Consider the following 16,353-nt stretch of genomic DNA (forward strand, 5'->3'; position numbering starts at 1 on the left):
AGCCGCTAGTCAATGACACTTTACACTACAACTCTTGGACTTAATTATAATGAAATAGACTCTTTTCTATTGAAATCTTAAGAGTTACTGCAGGGTTCAACACAACTTTTTTTTTTCCCTACTGGCCCGCCGGGCCAGTGGATCCGAGTTTTACTGGCCCCTTGTATATTTTCACTGGCCCTGCACACACTTTTTTTCTTCATAATTTAGTGTCAATAATTATAATACCTGTATTAGAAAAATAACCAAATCTAAAGGGAATATCTATACTGTAACAGTATAGATATAGTTAATTATATGAAATGTTGAGATTGCTCATACACATAAATAATATAAAACCAGGCAAACATATTGAATTTGAAGATAATTTGAATTGGTAGAAAAAAAGCTGTATGTTCTTAATTAAATGACTGCCTAAGTAGTAAATAAGCGGCACATTTTACCTCACGCACGCTCATGCATGCGTACATGAGCAGGCGCGTGCGTGAGGTAAAAATGTGCGTCTTAAATTTTTTTTTTATCTGTTTTTATTACCTCCTTAACACCCCCCCAAGCAATTGTAAAGCAACAGCATCATTAGCTCTGTCTTAGGGCGCACTCACACTAGGGCCGTTTGCCTGTTCCGTGCTGCAGGAAGATTCAGCACGATTCCCCACTCCCCCCGCTGGCCCGTGGTCACACTGCTCGTGGCCTGGGCACGATGCACCTTGCCTACGTCACCGTGCGCGTTTAGGATTTGGAGCGTAGTCTACTTGTAAGCTATACGACTGTTTGTGAATATTTTCATCCGGCCAAATTTGCATCAAATATTCCACTTCCACATTAGAGCAACGAGAATCTATATAACGAGAAGCTATTGTTTTTTTTAAAATGTAACCTTGACGTAATAGGTCGCAGTGGACAGTCTCATATTTGTGCAGCACGCTGTTTATTATTAATATAACGGCCCGTCATCAGACCATGCACCGGATGGTTTTATACACATCGATCGCTCCATCAAGTAATCCAAGTCAGAACTTTTTGTATGGGCAGAGATCGTTTTTTTTAAGTGTCTTTATAAAGTTTATTGTTAAACCTTAGTGTAGGCTACTGTTTCCTTATCACTGGACCGCGGAGTCCCATTGTGTGTTCGTCTCCACCGCCATGCGTAAAGGCAGTATTATGACAGCTGACGGGAGGAAAAAGAAAAAAATCATCTGACGAACGTGAGTAAACACGAAAACCTTTTTGCTTTGCTTTCTGCGTTCACCTATTTAGCCCTCTAAATTAGCCCACACCTCTTTTATTAGCCCACACCTAGGCCTACACACACGTTAATTCTCACACATTTTATGTAGCTACAAGTCCAAGTGGTGGGCAATTCTGGTGCCGACTAGTAAGGCAGCGGACGTTAACGGACTATGCATCCTTAATAAATTCACGTCAGGAACGCCGCCTGTGCGCTTGCTTGTGCGCGTGTCATCTCATTAGCATCTGTACTTTGGCCACGGCACACCTCTCCCAGGTGTGCCGTGGCCAAGGGGCTGTTCCGTGCTGGAATACGGTTGGCGTGGTCACACTAGGCCAAACGTTCTAGACTTTAGTATGCAAATGAGCTTTGGCACGGGGCCGCGGCCCTAGTGTGAGTGGCCCCTTAGGGGCTTCATGGATGTCACATTGAATAGTCTGCTAAACAAAACCCCCACTTCAAGGGGTGACTCAGGATTTCACACCATTATGATATACAGATACTTTTGGTGACGATTTTAAAATGTAAGCCCCCATCTCGTGGGAATGATTTTTTTTTTTTTTTTCTAAATCTTTTGCATAGTCTGCTAAACAACCCCAATCTAGGATTTCACACCAACATGCTATATTTCTGTTCACGGATGTTTGTAGGTGATACATATAATCAGTTCGACTCCTGGGAGGGTGACTCAGGATGTCACACCAACACGCTATCTTTCTGTTCACGGCTGTTTTTAGTTGATACATTTTATCATTTTTTTCCCCGTTAACTAACGACTAATGAAGTGGGGGGTTAAAGTAATGTATCTGTATATAATGGGGTTAGAAAAAAAAGATCTTTTATATATATCATATACACATTCTGTTTTTGAGTTAACAACCCTTTGAGGGGATTAAACTGTAGCCTATGCATATGGACGCAAAGAGGTAAATAGCAGCAAATATAGCATTTCAATTTATAAATTACTCCCCTGACTGACTTCAGATATGTCGTATTTTAAAATGTAAGCCCCATTATTAACAACGTTACCTATATAAAATAATATAAGTGGTATGTCTTGTCTCTTAAGTAGAGTGTAAGACGGGGGCCTATCCGAATAGTATTTTTAGCATAGAGACAGTGCATGAAATAGGCCACGCCCATCGTGAGGGAAAACATTGAACAGCGCTCCATCCACTTTGTATTGAAAGAGACCTGTCTTCTGCAAACAAACTTAATTAAAATTTAATCAAACATCCATTTAAGAAAAAAACGTTACTTTCTTGAAAGCCACGACTCTTGTTTGTCTATATGAGCTGTTTTTGTGAAAAATAATTGAGTAGTTTTCAATATTGAGGTGTTTTTGTCCGGTCGGACCGGGTCGGACCCATCGTGGGGGAAACCGTTGAAAACCGTTCCATTCACTTTGTATTGAAGGAGACCTGTCTTCTGCAAACAAACTTAATTAATACGTAATCGAACATCCATTTAACAAAAAAACGTTACTTTCTTTAAAGCCACGACTCTTGTCTGTCCATACGAGCTGTTTTTGTGAAAAATTATTGAGTAATTTTCAATATTGAGGTGTTTTTTCCCGTCCGTGAGGGTTAGCCTACAGCAGAAGGCTAACATTAGCCTAGCATTCAGCATACATTAGTTAAGAGTTTTGTCTCGATATTGAAAATTACTCAATACTTTTTCACCAAAACAGCTCGTATAGACAGACAAGAGTCGTGGCTTTAAAGAAAGTAACGTGTATTTGTGAAAGGCATGTCGTATTACGTTTTTTTTTCAGTTTGTTTGCCGAATACGGGTGTCATTCAATATAAAGTGAATGGAGCGCTGTGTATTGTTTTCCCCCACGATGGGCGTGGCCTCCGATTATGACGCGTTCGAGTAACCCCTGACTGCAGCTCGCAGATCGAGGAGGAGCTTAATTTTCCCTAAATGTGGGCTGTGGCTAAACGTTTAAGCAAAAAAGCGGGAGATCGTATTTCCGTCTGAGTCCATAATACTGCGCGCTTTTCTGCCTAGAGGTAAGTTGCCGCTCTCTGTTTGTGTACATTGTAAACTAATGTATGGATAGACCAACAAGTTGATGATTAAAATATTCATGCAAGTAACATGCATAGGCCTCATGTTTATGTCATGAGGTCGTTTGAATAATAGCATTTAGGCAGTGTTTTTCCAGCTTTGTTTAACCCTTTTGTGCATTGTGTCCACATATGACGACAATTAAATAAACTCCAATATTTTGGGCTTATCATGGTAATATTCTCTAAACCACATTGGTGAAATATATTTTGTGAAACATTGAAACCTGATTTAAATTTTGCTTTTCCCCTCCAGATTTGCCTACATTGTATCGACATCCTACCACAGCTCGCACACGCACACTGCACAACGACATTGCACCACATAACGCACACATTCCAAAACCAACAGTTCTTTTAAGAACTACTGTCTGTCTGTCTGTCAGTCACTGTCAGTGTCCTGATTTTCTCTGGTCAGGTAGGTTCACTGCAATGCTTAAAAAAAATCATATTTCATATCCAGGTTTATAAAAACAGTAACTAATGCGCTATATTTGTGTGTTTCTACCCTATAGTATGTCTGAGAGAAATAAAGAAGGTAATCAATAAATCATTCACTGGAATTAGAGTATGATAAGGCATAATAACAGGATTCCAATACCAACATCTAATGCATGGCCTTACTCCTTGCATAGTGCATTACATTTTGAAATTGGAATTCTGCGTTGACAATGGTCAAAATAAATGTAATGAAATACATTCCTTTAATCATTATGTGTGTCCATTTGTTACCCACAGCTACTTTGATTGACCTTGTGTTGCCTTCATACGTGTGTGTGTGTGTGTATGTATGTGCGTGACAGGTGTCCCACTGCGGTCCCCCGCTACATGGAGCCCCACATCCTGGGCTGGAGGCCTCTCATGCTCAAGCTCAGGCTGATTTGAAGTATCCTCTTCCTGAGGCCACCCCCGATGACGTCAATGTGGTAAAAAAGATAACGATTTCAGTGTCAATTTCAGATGGTAAAAGTTATGTTTTAGCAGGGGTTTAAGTGATGCTGTGCCTTTTAATGTTTATTCGTTTCCCCTCTGATATATAGAGACACATTACTATACTTATGGATGGTGATACACCAAACATTAATAAGATCACCAACAGTGAACTGTTCCACTGTCCTTTCTGTAAATACGTGGGTGCAAAATGTAAGGTCGATGTAAAGGCCATTCGTCAGTGAAACACAAAGGTGCTTATCTAAAATATTACACAAATGAATTACTTTGTATTTTTTCACAAGTATGAATCTTACTCCCTCAATTCCTCTCTTACAGAGTTCACAATAATCAAGTGTGGATTAAGTTGTCGGACGGCAACACATTTTCATTGTTGCTATTGTGCAGCAACACTTGTAAATCGATCGCAATTGGTAAGGCACCTACAAATACACCAGGAGGAGGTGCAAGCTGCAGCCCCTGTACAGCACTTTGTGGCCCCCGCTCAACTCCCTCAGCTCCCTGTGGCCCCCGCTCAGCTCCCTGTGGCCCCCGCTCAGCTCCCTGTGGCCCTCACTAAGGTCCCTCAGCTCCCTGTGGCCCTCGCACAGCTCCCTGTGGCCCTCGCTAAGGTCCCTCAGCTCCCTGTGGCCCTCGCTCAGCTCCCTGTGGCCCTCGCTAAGGTCCCTCAGCTCCCTGTGGCCCTCACTAAGGTCCCTCAGCTCCCTGTGGCCCTCACTAAGGTCCCTCAGCTCCCTGTGGCCCTCGCACAGCTCCCTGTGGCCCTCGCTAAGGTCCCTCAGCTCCCTGTGGCCCTCGCTCAGCTCCCTGTGGCCCTCGCTAAGGTCCCTCAGCTCCCTGTGGCCCTCACTAAGGTCCCTCAGCTCCCTGTGGCCCTCGCTCAGCTCCCTGTGGCCCTCACTAAGGTCCCTCAGCTCCCTGTGGCCCTCGCTCAGCTCCCTGTGGCCCTCGCTAAGGTCCCTCAGCTCCCTGTGGCCCTCGCTAAGGTCCCTCAGCTCCCTGTGGCCCTCGCTCAGCTCCCTGTGGCCCTCGCTAAGGTCCCTCAGCTCCCTGTGGCCCTCGCTCAGCTCCCTGTGGCCCTCACTAAGGTCCCTCAGCTCCCTGTGGCCCTCGCTCAGCTCCCTGTGGCCCTCGCTCAGCTCCCTGTGGCCCTCGCTAAGGTCCCTCAGCTCCCCGATGGTAAGACCTAATCAGCATGTTATAGCATTGCTGTTGTCTGTAAAAATGTTTGCTTGCTACATTAAAACCACATTAATTTGTATTGAAAAAAATGTATCATTGGGAATACGCCTGACATTATATTAACCAGTTAAAACATATATATATATTTTTTTTTTACAGATCAATTTTTTTTTTTTGCCTGGGGTGAAAATAAAAAAAATCAATGATGCAAAGTCTTCTGTCTGGTTTATTTGACTTAGCTAATATAATTGAGTGTTCAAAATAATATTTCTGGTTTTTATATATATTTATTCATTTTTCATGGTAAAAAAAGACATTTGACAAGTTAAAAGTATGTCTCTAAGTCATTGTGCTGTGCTGTATTGACGTTTGAGAATGTGCTGCCGGATCTGCGCCACAAGATGGCGCCCCCGAGCTCGAGCGAAACGTTTAGAGCTCGAGCGAAACGTTTAGACCAGCCCACATTGAGCGAAATTTAAGCTCCTCCTTGATCTGCGAGCTGCAGCCAGGGGCACTTGGTTCGCACTGTCTCTATAGAGCTGTTAAGCGGAAGTGGCGGAATTACGGGGCATGGGACCTATCTGCTGAAAAAAAATGAATGGGAGTCTATGGAAAGTAATCTACTATTTTCTGGTCCCAGTCATTAAATGCCCTGGATTACATATATGTTTTGTATGGGTCTAAATGATAATGTTTCATGTGAAGAGTTTGACGGTATGTTGTATGATTATTCGTCTGACGGCTTTTGAAAAAATGTAACGAGAAAAACTACACGTCTTGTCGCCTCTGTGACGCCGACAATCTCCCCACTCGAGAAAGTGAAACTCTCCACATGTCCACTTTTGTAGTGGTTTTCGCCACGCTGAAGACTTTTGTCTTGTCCTTGAAAGAAGGCAGTAAAGTGCATTATTGACACAGCCATGTTTCGGAGCTAAACGGGTGCTAGTGGTGGTGACGTATATCATAAGCGTCAAGAGCAGCGAAGAGCTGTAGTCCACAAAAGCGCTCTGCACAAAACCTGACCGTATCCAGCTTCTACTCGCTAAATTGTTCCATTCTTTGCACGAAAAAATACCATCTAAATCCATACAAAACATATGTGTAATCGAAGGCATTTCATGACTGGGACCAGAAAATAATACATTTCTTTCCATTGACTACCGTTGTAATTTTTCGAGCCGAGAGGTCCCATGTCCCGGAAGTAAGGGACTTCCGCTTAACAGCTCTATAGGAAATTTCGGTTGCGTTCCGAATCGCATACTCTTTCTTTTTTCTATTCTACATACTACATCCGACGATAAAAATAATCTAGTTAGGATGCAGTAGGCATACTATTGGGACATACTTTTCTCTCGTATTTCATCATAACATTGCGCCTTGATCTTGCCTCTTGCTTTTATATCCGTCGCATCCCCGTTTGTTTTCATATGGAGGCTTCGTCGATGTGACGTCACTTCACGTGCGCACTGGATTGTGGGTCAGAATCGCCCAAATAGAGCTGTTAAGCGGAAGTGGCGGAATTACGGGGCATGGGACCTCTCGGCTGAAAAAAAATGAATGGGAGTCTATGGAAAGTAATCTACTATTTTCTGGTCCCAGTCATTAAATGCCTTGGATTACATGTATGTTTTGTATGGGTCTAAATGATCATTTTTCATGTGAAGAGTTTGTCGGTATGTTGTATGATTATTCGTCTAACGGCTTTTGAAAAAATGTTACGAGAACAACTACAAGTCTTGTCGCCTCTGTGACGTCACCTCAACACATTCCCTCCACTTCTCGACTGACAGTGCTAATGCTAATGCTAATGGCTGGCGTGGACAACGCCAACAATCTCCCCACTCGAGAAATTGAAGCTCTCCACATGTCCACTTGTGTAGTGGTTTTCGCCACGCTGAAGACTTTTGTCTTGTCATTGAAAGAAGGCGGTAAAGTGCATTAAAGACACAGCCATGTTTCTGAGCTAAGCGGGTGCGAGTGGTGGTGACGTATATCATAAGTGTCAAGAGCAGCGAAGAGCTGTAGTCCACAAAAGCGCTCTGCACAAAACCTGACCGTATCCAGCTTCTACTCGCTAAATTGTTCCATTCTTTGCACGAAAAAATACCATCTAAATCCATACAAAACATATGTGTAATCGAAGGCATTTCATGACTGGGACCAGAAAATAATACATTTCTTTCCATTGACTACCGTTGTAATTTTTCGAGCCGAGAGGTCCCATGTCCCGGAAGTAAGGCACTTCCGCTTAACAGCTCTATAGGATGCACTTTTCAACACTAACAATCTTGGCCGCATGAAGTAGGACATCCGGGTACTTCTAACCATCCTAAATCTGGCCACAAGAATCGGGACATCCTAAATCTTTTTTCTACATACTATATAGTAGAAAGTATGCGATTCGGAACGCAACCTTCCTTTCCTATCGAGATGACCCGGAAGTACTCGGCAGATAGGTGATCCGAATTCTCAAAATGCTTAGGAAAGGCATAGGAAAGGAGCCTCGATTCATCCTTTAACCCTCCTTTAGCATAGGTTCCTCCGGACCAACCTATGCTAAAGGAAAGGAGATAGTGGTATCCCATAATCCTTTACGGCGGCAAGATTTAAAGCAACAGGCCACCGCCGGAGTTTACCGACTCTACACGAATACGAACGAGAGGTAAAACAGAAGAGAGGAGAGGAGAAGATAAGAGAGGAAGATTTAACTCGGCTAAAACAAAATACCCCCCTCCCCTCCCCATTAAGATAATAAAGAACTCATAAAAGACCAACATCATAATAGTTATTTTCGTAGCACATAATTTACACCATAATAAAATAAAATACCAACTTCACATTTAATGAAGTTACTGGGGGCAGTTCATTTAAACATCAACACAAGTGTAGCCTCTTTTTATTCCACATGTGAATTGGGATATATGGGAGTGATTCTCACTCTGTTGGCGACAACCTGATTAAAATCAATATGAAAAGAACGCATGGATCAAACGAGCGCTTGTTGTAGTCAATTTTCGGAGAATAGTGTAGTTTCACGCTAGTGACTCACGTCAGCAATACTCGCCGTCGCGCAATGACGTCGGTTAGGAAAAGTGGAGTCGAATTCATTTGAAACAGTGCTGTCCTTTCCTATGTTCGATAGGAAGCACCTTTCATCTCTCCTTAACCCCGATGACGATTAGGGGTTAAGGTATAGGAAAGGAGTTTCATAGGTTAGGAGATTGGACTATTGGGATAGGCCCAGGGTATCTGGATGTAACACCTACATGATAGTTTTATGCACAATGGAGGGGTGGCCTTTAAAAGGACCAGGCGGTGACAGGCTCAAACCGGCAGGACACTGTTGCTCAACGAACCAACATTGAGGACGCATTATTTCAACCGACAAGGATGCCTCTAATTCCTAGTGAGTTTATATGAGATTTCTATGTGTTATAAGTGTTTCTAATTCTCTGTTCTTTCCAGCAACTTATTTCTCCTAAAATGTGCTAGTTTTTTCTACACAGTTCAGACCATATGGGGTTCATCTACACTGAATGCTAATTCCCTCGGAGGCACAGGAATAGCTAACATTACAGGTAGCTAAATGGTTCACTATTATTAATATTCAATATTGTTTCATGTTTCTTCATTGTATTTCTTAAAATTAAATACACAATCTCTTGATTTGTTATAGATGCTGTATGTCTGTATGATGAACCGTCACGATCTATGTGTGTAGAACGTAGACCTAAAGCGTCCTCTAAAACTCAACCACCAAGGGGTCTTGTTCTCTCATTGGGGCCAGCAAGTAAGAGAAACTACAAATTACAATCAATATTACATTCTTAAGTGCTGATGTAATATTTATACTGATCTAGGGTATGTTTGTTTTGTGTTTTTTATTTTTTTAAACAGATACTTCTAACGCCTGCTACACGCCGACAGCGTTTAAACCTAGCATCCACAAAAACTTGCTCAGATCTGGAGAGGGGGCTGTTAATTCACCCGCCAAATCCAGGCCAAGAGGGAACGGGCTCTCATTGATATCATTAAATATGTATCACAAAATATAAATATTAGTACATTCTTAAATGTTTTATTTTACTTTTATTAATACTAATATATGCTATTTGTGTTTTTATTTTTTAAAACAGATACTTCTAACAGCAGAGACAAGGCACCAGCATCTGGACCTAGCACCTCTAAAACCTTGAGCAACGTGGGAGCCGCCATTTCACAACCCCGGGGAGGAATCTATGGTGTCGATGAGGAGGACAACTTATGGAACGATGAACATCTAAAGCGATGGGATGCGAAAAGATTCAAAGGGCATCAGGATACACCAACAACATACAGTAAGACAAAAATCACTCAAAAACCAGAGGTGAAAAAAACAAACATCACTCAAAAATCAGTGGTCAAAAATAAGGAAAATGATGATGGTGGACTTTTAAGAAGAGTTAAAGCTCAGCTACATATTTCTAGATTCACAAAGACCTTAATTGTAAAGTACAATTTGAGATAGGCTAAGGTTCAATATGGTCAGGCTAGGAAGGCAGAGGAAACTCTAAAAGAGATTGTTCACATTAAAAGGATGTTAGCACAAAATAATGCAGAAAACAGAGAAATCAAAACAATGTTAGCAAAATTACTCTCAAGACAGTAACATTAGCTTATTTAGGGGGTGCCGTGGTCTGATATCGTCATTATATTCTAGTATTCTTAACTATGTCTCGTAAGAGCTCATCCAAATCAAAGCATGGGAGACGTTGTTCATTAGTATGCAGTGAAGATGATGAAAATGGGTCAGTTCTTCCTGAAATTTGTGCGGCTACAGACAGTATGTATGATTATGGAGAATTCATTGATGAGACTGATCTGTCGGAAATATACAGGGTAACTGATCAAATGATGGACTACGGTGATTGTAGCGATGATCATGATATTTCAGATATGCACAGGCTTACGGATCAATTGCATGATGTTGCTGGTGATAGTGAGGATTGGTCTGAGGGTTTTCAAAATCTTTCAGAGGATAGAGAACAATGGAATGAATGTGCTCCTGAATCATACACATACTCAGATCAATGTGATGCAGATATGATAGACGATTGGAGCCATGAAGATAGAAGTCTTGCAAGATTTGGGTATACTCAAAGCCTCTGAACAAATAACTGTAGACTCGTCAAACTCTAGACAAAATACACAGGAATCTGCACCGGGCAACATGGCATCACACCAGGAGGGTAATATCATTTGTCAAAATGTTAACAATCAATTTAGCCCTGAATTGAATGAGCGCATACAGAGAGCGGGGGGAGCGCAACAATTTAAGATAACTGAACGGCCCAAATTCCATGGTGTTGAAATTCGGCATCGTATAGACTTAAGAAATATTAGCATGGAGAATTTGGGGGCTGCGTTAACCACTCTCAGAAGTCAGTTAACTGACATTGTCAGTTTTTCAACTAGTGTAGCTTCACCGGATGGGGTTCTAAACGTTGTTTTAAGAGGACCATCAATGTCCAGTGATGTCTGCGCGATATTGAACACAAACAATAACGATAATGCGGAAGCCTTTATGGCACAAATTGAGCAAGTCATGCAGAGTAACAGTAAAATGATTTCGGACGATTCCCTTGAATTGATTGTAACTGGAGCTTTAAACAGACGGGGAGGGGCTAGGCGTAAACTAGGAAGTGTTCCTTATGACCATATCATAAATAAAAAAGCTGCGTGCCTCTACAACCCTGCAAACAGTGAAAATAAGTTGTGCTTTTCATTATGCCTAGCAAAGCATAGCTCCGGTTAGCATGAAGACTCGGTAGGCAAAATGTGGGATTCTCCTCACGGTACTTTTATTACACATTGACCATATCAAGCCAGAGGGGTATACTACGAAGCGAACTCAACAGAGCCTCGCTCTCTTTTCTTGATCTGGTTCAACATAACACAAACCCTCGCTCAGAGATGACTGGTATCACGAAGGCGGTTATCACCGTCTTATGTTGAACAAGGGTTTCAACTTCTGGGTCTGTGCGCTTCCCCATGAAAGGGGGCGTTTGGCCCGTCATTTGACTCTGAAAGCATAGAGTGGCGCTGCATACAGTAGGCTATAAGCGTAGGCTATTTTACATTTTCTACATCAATAGCCTAACTGTATGCATGTGGTAAGAAGCCACAGCGCAATGTTACAGTTCACTCTGCTGTAAGCCAAATGTCACGGCTTCATTTCATTCATTAACTTACTGATCAATAAGTTTAGATGTTTCCTCAGTGAGAATGTAGCGCTCCGACAGTATTGTCAGGTCCGCGGGATTTCCAAATGTGTTGGCTAGTTTCCTTAAAGGGCAGCGCTCTAACTTGGGTCCTGCTTGCCTGTCTGCCACTTACCGTAACAGAATGCACAGACCAAGATTGGACCCAGCAGACGCTCTTTTTTGCCGTGAGTTGGAAGATATGTTATTTTTTATTATTAGTGCCATGGACGGCTGGGAGAACATTCCCAGCAGGAAGGAGCAGGTGCATGTGTTGGGGCATACATACAAGGCTGTCGCTGCTAAGCCCGAGTTGGAGGGCGCCTTACCCGAGTGGGCAGTCGAGCTTCTCAACCCCACAGTTTTTTGGCCTGAGAGCTATATGCCACTTCCACCGGACTTTTGCGACCGTCCTAAGCCTCCACGCTCCAGCCTCCAGCCACTGCCTCCGGTTCCCTGCTTCCAGCCAAAGCCCCCGGTCTCCTGCTTCCAGCCACAGCCACAGCCCCAGCTACCAGCCTCCTCCTGCCTTAAGGACTATCAGAGTGGGGGTGGTGAGTTTGGATTGCCATCCATTTCCTCAATGCTCTCCAGCTCCCGAGTTGCCCCCGGCCTCCAGCAGCAAGCTCCAGTCTCCGGCCTCCAGCAGCAAGCTTCAGTCCCTGGCCTCCAGCAGCAAGCTCCAGTCCCCGGCCTCGGTCTTGCCCCCTGTTCCTGCCCAAGGGGGTCCGCCCGTCGCTCCTGCCTGAGGGGGACCGCCCTCTGCCCTGCCTTCCTTCAGGGGCCTGCCTTCGCCGTGGCCGGCCGCCTGAGTGGTCCTGCCTTCGCCGGTGTCCTGCGGGGGTCCGTCCTCGTCGATGCCGGCTACCTGTGGGACTTCGCCGATGCCGGCTACCTGTGGGTCGTCGACGCTGCCTGCCTCCAGCAGGGTGCCTTCGTCATCGCCGCCGGCCTCCAGAAGGGGTTTATCGCCTTCGCAGGCCTCCAGAAGGGTTCCATCGCCCTCGTCTTCGCCGAGGCCGGTCTCCAGAAGGGGTTTATCGCCTTCGCCGAGGCCGGCCTCCAGGAGGGTTCCATCATCCTCTTCTTGGCCGAGGCTGGCCTCCAGAAAGGGTTCCTCACCTTCGTCGCTACAGGCCTCCAGAGGGACTGAGCCCTCATCGTCTTTGCCGTCGGCCTCCTGAGGGGTTCCACCTCCACTCTGCCCCTCCTTGCCCCCCAGGCCGTCCGCCTGAGCCTCCCGTTGATGCCCTGGGGCCTTTTTCTGGCCGCCCGCCTGACACCCCTCCATTCTGCCCCACTCCAGTTCCCTGACCAGCCGGTCACCCCCGTGCTCTGCCTCATCAATCAATATCCTTTATTTAACCAGGTAAAATTCATTGAGATTAAAATCTCTTTTTCAAGAATGACCTGGCCAAGAAGGCAGCACCATGATAAAATAAGCACAATCAACCACAATTCTCATACACCACATTCAACGTCAGGTAAAGTACAATACAAGATCAGGGACAAGACTATATGAAGATTGAAATGAATACAGTTAAAAATTAAATAAATAAACTGGTGACAGATGAATGAATAAACCTGGCCGTTATCAGAAAATAGCTTTACAAACAATTGCATTGACCAAGAGAACTATCTTCTCTGTCCTTCAGGATTCCTTTGAATTCTCCCAAGGTGACCAGCTCCGGCAGCTTCAGCTGCTTTTGCACAGTGTTCCAGGCAGAAGGCGCAGCATATTTAAAGGCCTTTTTCCCTAACTCAGTTCTAGCTCTGGGTACCAACATCTGTAACACATCCCTAGAACGCAAACCATAGCTACATTTGTTTGTGGACATGTAAACACATAGATATGAAGGGACCAGCCCAATAAGACACTTGTAAACAAAAAACAATCAATGTGAGAGTCTGCGTACAGATAGCGATGGACATTTTGCAGTGGCATACCGGGTACAATGGTGGACACGATTTCCACAGCCAGTTAAAAATCGCAGAGCACAGTGGTAGACGGTATCCAATTTCTTGAGGTACTGGTCAGGGGCATTTATGAACAGCAGGTCACCGTAATCTAACAACGGTAAAAAGGTTGCAGTGAACAGACGTTTCCTGGCCTGCCATGAGAAGCATGATTTATTTCTAAAAAAGAAACCTAATTTAATTTTTAATTTGGAGACCAGTTTGTCAATATGAAGTTTAAAAGACAATTTTTCATCAATAATGAAACCCAGGTATTTGTACGAATTGACCCTTTCAATTTCGGTCCCATGTTTCCCTCCTCCTGGCTCCCCTCCACCCACCCTGTTTGACTTTGACTTTTTTTTCAGTGTGTGGTCGCCTGGAAGTCGACCTTTTTTTGGGGGGGTACTGTCATGGTCTGTCTTTGTCCTGTCTTGTTTTGGTGTTACCCGGGTTTCCTGTTTTATTTTAGTACGTCTGTCTTGTTCCTCCCCATGTCCTGTCAAGCTTCCCTCCTGTTTGATTGCTGCTCCCTTCCCTAATGTGTTTCACCTGTCCCTCGTTGTCTACCCTGTCTTGTGTGTGTGTATATAACTCCCAGTGTTTCTTTGTTCCCTGTCCGAGCATTGTACCTGTTGGTGAGTCTGTCCCTGTGTTCCATGTGCCTTGCCTTTGTGCGTTTCTGGAGTTCTTGTGTTTTTTGGACAATAAATTACCCTCACTTGAAACTTTCTGCATTTGGGTCCTGCTTGCCTGTCTGCCTGTCGTCACCGTAACAGCACGTCATCTATAGCACAGACAGGATTTGAACTTGTAATATTTTTGCAGTGAATTGTAGCAACTGAAGTCATGTGTGTGTGCTGTGTGAGAGGAGGCTGTGATGGTACCATGGCTCCCAGGGTCAGACAGGGGTAGTGGGGCCGGTCCAGGCCCAGCTGACTCAGGCTCATGGTGCCCACAGAGGTGGGCAGTTCAGGCTGCAGCTCCATGGCCCACACATACTGCAGACAGCAGAGAGCCACGCCATACAGCAGGATGAAGGGAGAGCACAGGGTGGCCGCATGCCGTCTGCAAAGAGAGACACAGAGGTCTAAGCCCTGGAACAACAGTAATGTAGGCTGGAGAATAACCCAACAACAATGAGTGGAAATCACCTCCAAACTCAAGATGTTTATTTGTTTAGTTTATCAAAACCAGACACAGGAACTACCTTTTTACTAGGATTAAAGGTGGAGTCCGTCATTCTGGAGAACACTTGTTGTCCAAATCACTTTTGGTCAAAATCAGGCAATATCTCCTGCCCGTACTGTGTGTAAAAACTCCAGTGTTAATACACAGCCTATAGGCTCTGTAAACTGGCCTACCGTAGCTAACACCATGAGCGTTTACAGAGCCTTATAGGCTATTTTTATTGTATTAACAATGGGATTTTTTTCTGCGCACGCACACACACACACAGTACACACAGGAGACGGATCATGAGGAGATATTCACCGATTTTAACAAAGTGAATTTGAGAGCAAGCGTTCTCCGGGATGGTTGACTCCACCTTTTATTGAATAGCCTACATTCACAAAGGCATCACTAAAGCGGTCCCATGAGCAGGTTGTGTAGTGGATCCCTAATGGGTTGTGTGACGGTACCTGGCACGCAGCATCCAGATGAGACAGGCCCACAGCAGCAGCACAAAGGTCAGCCAGCTGTGGTATGTGATGCTCCACACCTGAACAACATGGAGACAGCAGGTTCATAACTGTGATGCTGATTCGCTATTCTGTTACTATAGGTTGACTCAGTGGCGTACACAGGCTCTATATGGGGAAAGGGGCCAAACATGAAATAGAGGGCAACTCCTCCATGTGAACAAATGAGTGGCCTAAGTGGGGTTGGGATGCATGTTTGTTCATTCTGTCAGCCCCAAGGTGTTGGGATGAATATTAGTAATGGCTGAAAAATACACAGACACACACGCAAGCACAAACACACACACACACACACACAAATGCACACGCAAGCACACACTCACGTAAGCACACACACACACACACACACACACACACACACACACACACACACGCAAGCACACACAGGCTTGCACACACAGACACACACATTAGAAGTGTCCCCTTAAGCTGAATAAAAAAGTTAGTGGCTCATGTGCTAGTAGTGTGCCCTGAGGTCACACCCAGCCTATGCACGTCACTGGGTTTGTGTTGAAAATCAAGGTGTTGAAACCAGACTGTAATCCTGACAGAGTCCACTATTCAACGATTAAAGTCGACTAATCGATGATTGGATGGGAGGAGCCTGATTCCACTGCCAATCTCAGTCGCAAACTGTGTTAATGAAACAAGGATGATTCAAGTCCTCCTCTGGTCTGTGCTGAATGTCTGATTGTACATGGACTTGCCTGGTTTCTCCCAATAAATCACTATACATCACCTATAGTGGTAAAAAGATCAGCCTATACACTGTTAATAAATGGATTTTAATAAATCATCTTAAGCTGCCTTTACATAAGAACTTTGTGCTTGGCTAACGGCCATGTACAGCGGGCCATCGGCATAGCAGAGCTCAGGAATACGTCATCAAAAGTGTCGCAGGGTAGAGGGGGATCAAAGCACCGTGTCACACCAAGGGTAGCAGTGTTTCTAACCTATGTTGCTTATACCACAACATACTGTACGTTGTATTATCCTGTGTGATCGCGGCACGTGTAATTCTG

The 16,353-nt window shown here is 44.3% G+C and overlaps 1 protein-coding gene across 2 annotated transcripts in view; it reads right to left on the reverse strand.

Moving 5' to 3' along the window:
- piezo1 (piezo type mechanosensitive ion channel component 1 (Er blood group)) overlaps window positions 1–16,353 on the reverse strand; it is a 157,145-nt gene that overhangs the window by 65,834 nt on the left and 74,958 nt on the right. For both annotated transcript variants that reach the window (XM_080036320.1, XM_080036319.1), the window contains exons 11-12: window positions 15,272–15,351; window positions 14,516–14,696 (exon numbers count right to left, since the gene is read on the reverse strand). In XM_080036320.1, the coding sequence (XP_079892446.1) occupies window positions 14,516–14,696; window positions 15,272–15,351 (261 nt within the window). The remainder of the gene's footprint in view (window positions 1–14,515; window positions 14,697–15,271; window positions 15,352–16,353) is intronic.

Source organism: Ammodytes marinus, assembly GCF_949987685.1.
Source record: "Ammodytes marinus genome assembly, chromosome: 11".
NCBI lineage: Eukaryota > Metazoa > Chordata > Actinopteri > Uranoscopiformes > Ammodytidae > Ammodytes > Ammodytes marinus.